General features: G+C 48.7%; 1 protein-coding gene across 1 annotated transcript; it reads right to left on the minus strand.

Annotated features, from left to right (window-relative positions):
- Positions 1-3931: 3931 nt before the first annotated feature.
- LOC113916053 (yrdC domain-containing protein, mitochondrial-like) lies at positions 3932-4890 on the minus strand. Its single transcript, XM_035727169.1, is given in 3 exon segments — positions 3932-4548; positions 4551-4731; positions 4819-4890. Coding segments are annotated over 3 exon segments (870 nt in total).
- Between the last annotated feature and the right edge of the window lie 759 nt (positions 4891-5649).

Raw genomic sequence — 5649 nt, forward strand, 5'->3', positions numbered from 1 at the left:
ATGTGAGTGCTGAGGCTCAGGCAGGGCATATGACTTGCCTAAGGTCATAGACCCACGAGCAGGTTTGAAACCTGAGCTTCAAAACCTGCTTTTCTGATGGCAGGTTCTCGCTTATAGACAACAAACAGAATCCATGGGACACAAACATCCTGGGATTCCTTAAGAATTAGATTAAGGAAGAGGCTCACCCACAGGAACATCTAATGTTGGGGTCTGTTTATACATTGTCATGGACTGAATTGTGTTCTTCCTCAAATTCATATAGTAAGCCCTAACCGCCAGCATCTCAGAAAGTGACTGCATTTGGAGATAGGGCCTTGAGAGCAGTGATTAAGTTAAAGTGAGGCCCTTACAGTGGGAACAAGTCCAATGTGACTGGTTTCCTTATAAAACAGGAGGAGGCATGAGGGATGTGTGTGCACAGAGAAAAGACCATGTGAGGACTCAGTGACAAGGAGGCTGCTGCAAGTCAGGGAGAGGCCCCAGGAGAAACCAACCCTGCTGACACCGTCATCTCGGATGCCCAGGCTCCACGATGAGAGACAATACATTTCTGTTGTGTAAGTCACCCAGTCTGTGGTATTTTGTCACAGTAGCCCAAGCACACAAATAGTACACATGTCATGAGTTTGTGAGTTGCTAAAGGGAGGCCACTCATGGGATTGGATAGCCAACCAATATGGAGTGTTTACTCAGGTGTGGTCTGAAAGCATTAGGTGTTTTCATGAAATGAATGCTAACGATAACCCCGTGAGGTGGGTTCTGTGATGGTGTGCCTTTTATGACTAAGGAAAGTAAGACAAAGTAGAGTCACTTGCACTGAACTGCACATTTGTAAAGTGGCAGGGCTAGGATTCAAGTCCAGGCAGCCTGGGCTCCCAAGCCTTTGTCCCGAAGGATCTAGTTGAGTTAGTTATCATCATTCCCGTGGTCCAGGTGAGGAACCTGACACTCAGACATTTGTCCAACATCCCCAGAGCCAGGGCATGGTGGACCCAGAATTCCAGGTTCTTTGTATTTCATCACAAACGGAATCCCTGGAACTCAAGAATCCTGAAAGTCATTTACTGGAGGAAGGGAAGGGACCCAACCTGAAAGAGCAAGAGCAAAAATCTATGTATGCACAAAATGAATTTGTGGGTGAGGGGAAAAAGTAACATGGAGCCAGAATCTGGGAAGGCTAGGAGAAGGGGAATGTAGAAGTCAAAGACCTTTGAGAAGCGGGGTCCCCCACCCCCTCTTTATGCCCTCTCCTCCCTCTTGCTACTGCCCATGGACAGAGAAGTGAAGTAACTTGCCCTGGGGCCACATAACAAGGCAGGCAGCTGACAGGATTCTTTCAGGTGTCCTTGACTCTCAAGTCCACTCCCCTCTTCCATTTTTAGCTTCGATGGCTATTTTACAAGGCACCCACTATGGGCCCAATACCAGAGGCTGACGACACCAGGATAAAGGACACGGCAGGCCTTGGCCTCTGGAGCACACTGTCTGGATGAAACGGGTACACATGTAGATCATTTCCAGGGTGGTGAGGACCGTGGTGGCCAGGTGATTGTAATCATCAGTGTTCTCTCGTCTCCCGGTATCTTCCTTCTTTCCCAAGCAGTTTATTGGGCTTGTGCTCTCTGTCTTAAGGAAGAAATTTGACAGAATAGAAGGAAAAAAGGAGGACTGTCAGTCTCTGCCTCTCAAATTCCATAATTCTAAACTATCAAAGTTCCCCTGGGGCAACCCAGGGCAGGTAGGGGGATAAACAAATGTCCCAAAGAAGGAAGTGGAGGGGAGTGCTTTTTCCAGACAAGAAAACTCTTCACAGGTGCTGGGGGAGGGAGGGAAGACAAGGAGTTAATTAGGGGGAGAGAGCTGAGGACCAGGGAGCAGGAGGGTCTGTCCACAAAGGGGGCCCCGGGAAGGCGGCAAGACCTCAGAGCAGGCGCAGTGGTGGTAGTATCCATGCAGAGTATCCAAGTACATAGTATCCAAGCCAAGGCCGCCTTGCAGAGATTCTAGAGACCCAGCATGCAGTGAGCATTGCCTACATGACGCCTGAACTTGAAGGGGCCATGAAGAGAAAACCAGGGATGTCTTAATGGCAAACTGTGATGAACAGATGCCCCAAGACCAAGCAGACACCTCCCTTAGCACCACAACACTAGAGAATCTAGGACTTAGATTCACCACTGGAGAGTGGGGAAGCACCACACTGATGGAGATTGACTTGGGATGGGGTTCAAAATACAAATCAAGAGGGGAGAGATGAAAATAAGGAAAGATATGCCTGGCATGCCTGAAATGTACACCAGCTATGTTGTAGGAGAGGGAAACCAAGGTGCATGAGAACATGCTAGCCAGCCAGGATTGTTCAGGGCAGCATCAGGGAGGGCATCCCAGGTCCAGGGAACCGCACATGCAGTGACACTAAGGGGCAGTGGCTCATGGACCACAAGGAAATCAGTGTGTTGAAACTAGGATGATGTGGAGCAGTGGAGGTGACAATCCAAAGAGGTAAGCCCTGTCTTGATGCAGCTTACACACCATGCGCATTGGCCAGAGTTTATGTGGAAGATAAGTGTAGGCTATCGACACAGTGTAATCAAGGAAGTTGGAGGATTAGTACTGAGTTTTTAAAATCTCTTTGGGAGCAATATAGACAGTGGTGACCTCTCAAAATGAGAAAGGGTGCAGAAGGACAGTAAAAATGGCAAAGAACTGAAAAGAACAAGGAGGGGGTTAATGGAAAGAAAGAATAAGAGATCTTCAGCAGCAGGGTCTCCTGGCCTTTTTTTTTTTTTTGAGAAAAATAATAGAGATTTGTTTTCCAATTTTTTTTTAAAGATTTTATTTATTTATTTGACAGAGAGAGAGAGAGAAACAGTGAGAGAGGGAACACAAGCAAGGGGAGTGGGAGAGGGAGAAGCAGGCTTCCTGATGAGCAGGGAGCCCGATGCGGAGCTCAGTCCCAGGACCCTGGGATCCTGACCTGAGCTGAAAGCAGACGCTTAACAACTGAGCCACCCAGGCACCCCTCCAATTTTTTTTTTTTTTTTGAGAGAGAGCACACAAGCAAGGGAGGGGCAGAGGGAGAAGGAGGGAGACAAACAATCTTAAGCAGACTCCGAGCTAAGTGTGGAGAGCTTGATCTCACGACCCCAAGATCATGACCTGAGCCAAAACCAAGAGTTGGATGCTTAATGGACTGAGCCACCCAGATGCCTCCCAATATTTTAAAATTTGGACCTCCCTACTCCCACCCCTTCCAACTGAGCTCACTTCCCACCATTAGTCCAAACTGATAACTCTCTCCTCTAGGCATTAAAGCATACTACACCACCAGCCTACCCAGTCAGAGGAAATAGTATTGGGCCTGAGCTCAACAATCTTTATCCAAACCTGGTTCCAGCTTCAGGTGCACAAACACGTGCTGTCGGTCACTGGAGACTTTTAAACAGCACCAGCTGGTGCTCTAGCTGATTTGGACCTTAAATGCCACTACCCATCAGAGAAGAGGCTCTGACTAGACTCCAAATCTGTTCTTTAAATTATTTCCCAAAACTATTTTTTAAAAAGAAACTAATTAGAACAAGACCAGGGCATCTGGTCAGTTAAGCGTCTACCTTCAGCTCAGGTCATGATCCCAGGGTCCTGGGATAGAGCCCCACATCAGGCTCCCTGCTCAATGAGGAATCTGCTTCTCCCTCTCCCTCTGCCCCTCCCCCCGACCCATGCACACACACACACTCTCTCTCTCTAATAAATAAATCTTAAAAAAAAAAAAAAAGAATAGGGCCATCCTAGGAGTGTTCTCAAAGTCTCTAGTCAGCTTTTGGCTGATACATGAAATTATAGATAATACATAAGACCTCCCCCACCAGGGGTGAGACTAAACCCCAGCTTGGGGCCTGGTCTACAGTGTTCAGAAAGACACCTTGCCTTAAAGAGTCAGACTAGTGATGTTGTAGCCCCAATGGCCTCTGTAAATGAACCCTTGCTGGTCACCAGTGGACAGACACATAGTGGCCAGCATCAGTCCTTGGGTCCTCCCTTCTACCGGATTCACAAGCAGGATCCCTGTGAGGACAGCAGTCCCTACTTCTGTTGTAGGATGAATGATGCCAGATACAGACAAGTCAACCATAGTTGAGCCCAGGCAATACTCAGGGCTTTGGCCATCCTCAATTGGTCCCCCATCAACGACCTGGGACAATTGAGGCCAGAGGTACCAGAATTCAAAGACATTCTGAGAACTGGCCTGAGAGCTGAGGTTGGCACTGGTGAGAGAAAATAGTGTCCCAAACACCTGAGCCAAATCCTGCATGAAGGAATGGTCAGGAATCCAGATGCCTATAAGAGGAATAAAGTGGTTCAGGTCTTTACTGAGCTCCTGGGAGCGTTCTAACACCAGGGTCACTCGTCCTGGTAGTAAGTCTTTCAGGAGCCCCTTGGGTACTCTCACATGGCAGTCCCTGAAGATATCAGCCATGTGGCTCATGCAGAGGGCTGGCAGCTTGGCCTGGCTGCGGCCCTGGAGGCAGTACACGGCACCCAGCTGGCCAAGCAGGTCAGGCTATACAGTGTCTCGGTGGGGACGGCCACCATGGCGCTGGGGCACAGCCTGGCCATGGCAGCCCAAAGCACCTCGGTTCCACGTGCGTGATCCAGGCTGTTGGCCGGCATGGCGCAGCTCCTGGGGAGCCGCAACAGCTGGGCTCCCAGCACTGCCTGAGCTGGGCTCTGCAGGTGGAGGACAGGTGACAGAGCTCAACCCCACCATGGCCCTCAGCTGCCTGCAAATCTCCTGGACTTAATTCATGATTGGACTCTGGGGGTGAGGTACAGGGAGGAGTCAAGGATGATGCCCAGGGTGCTGACATGGTTTAATGAGTCAACCATGGTGATATTAATAGAGCTAGAGTTATAGGAGGGGAGGCTATTTGGAGGAGGAGATACTGAGTTGAGCTACAGATACGATGAATTTGGTGTATCACTTAGGAAGCTTTTGGCTGCAAGTAACAATAACAAAACAAAACAAAAACCTATACAAGCAATAAAGAAATGTATTATTTATAACATAGTTGGAAGCCCCTGTCCCAGATAAGATTCAATCGGCTGGTCATGAAGGACCCAGGTGCCATTCTTCTTTTGTTGGATTTGACCTATTTCTCATGGTTACAGACGGTTGTCATGACTCTAATATTACAAGGCACAGCAGTATCTAGAAGGAGAAAAGAAACCATTCTTCATGTGTCTATTTAAGAGAGAGAAAACTTTTCCTAGACATTCCCAGAAATCTCCCTTGTCTGGGTCATGTGTCCACTCCTTAAGCAATCATGGGCTTCAGCCGATCATCAGGAAAGGATTCGCAGCTGAGAAGTCATCCACCACCACTACCCCTACTAGGTGACTGTGGCACAGGCAAATGGAGATATGTTGGAAGCAGTTGGAGATGAGGAACAGAGGACAAATTCTGGCCGTGAAAGGGAGCCAGGAAGTCCTGGCTCCCGGGGCTGCTGTGAAGAGTTGATAAGAAAATGCCCACAAAACCTCATGTGACCTCAGCCCCCAGCAGCTGCTTGTCGCCACTGGTGAAGAAGAACAGCCTAGAGAGTGTCTGAGGAGCATAGGGAAAAGCCAGAGAATAACCAGGACGGG

This window comes from Zalophus californianus, chromosome 1 (genome assembly GCF_009762305.2).
Source record: "Zalophus californianus isolate mZalCal1 chromosome 1, mZalCal1.pri.v2, whole genome shotgun sequence".
Taxonomy (NCBI): Eukaryota; Metazoa; Chordata; class Mammalia; order Carnivora; family Otariidae; genus Zalophus; species Zalophus californianus.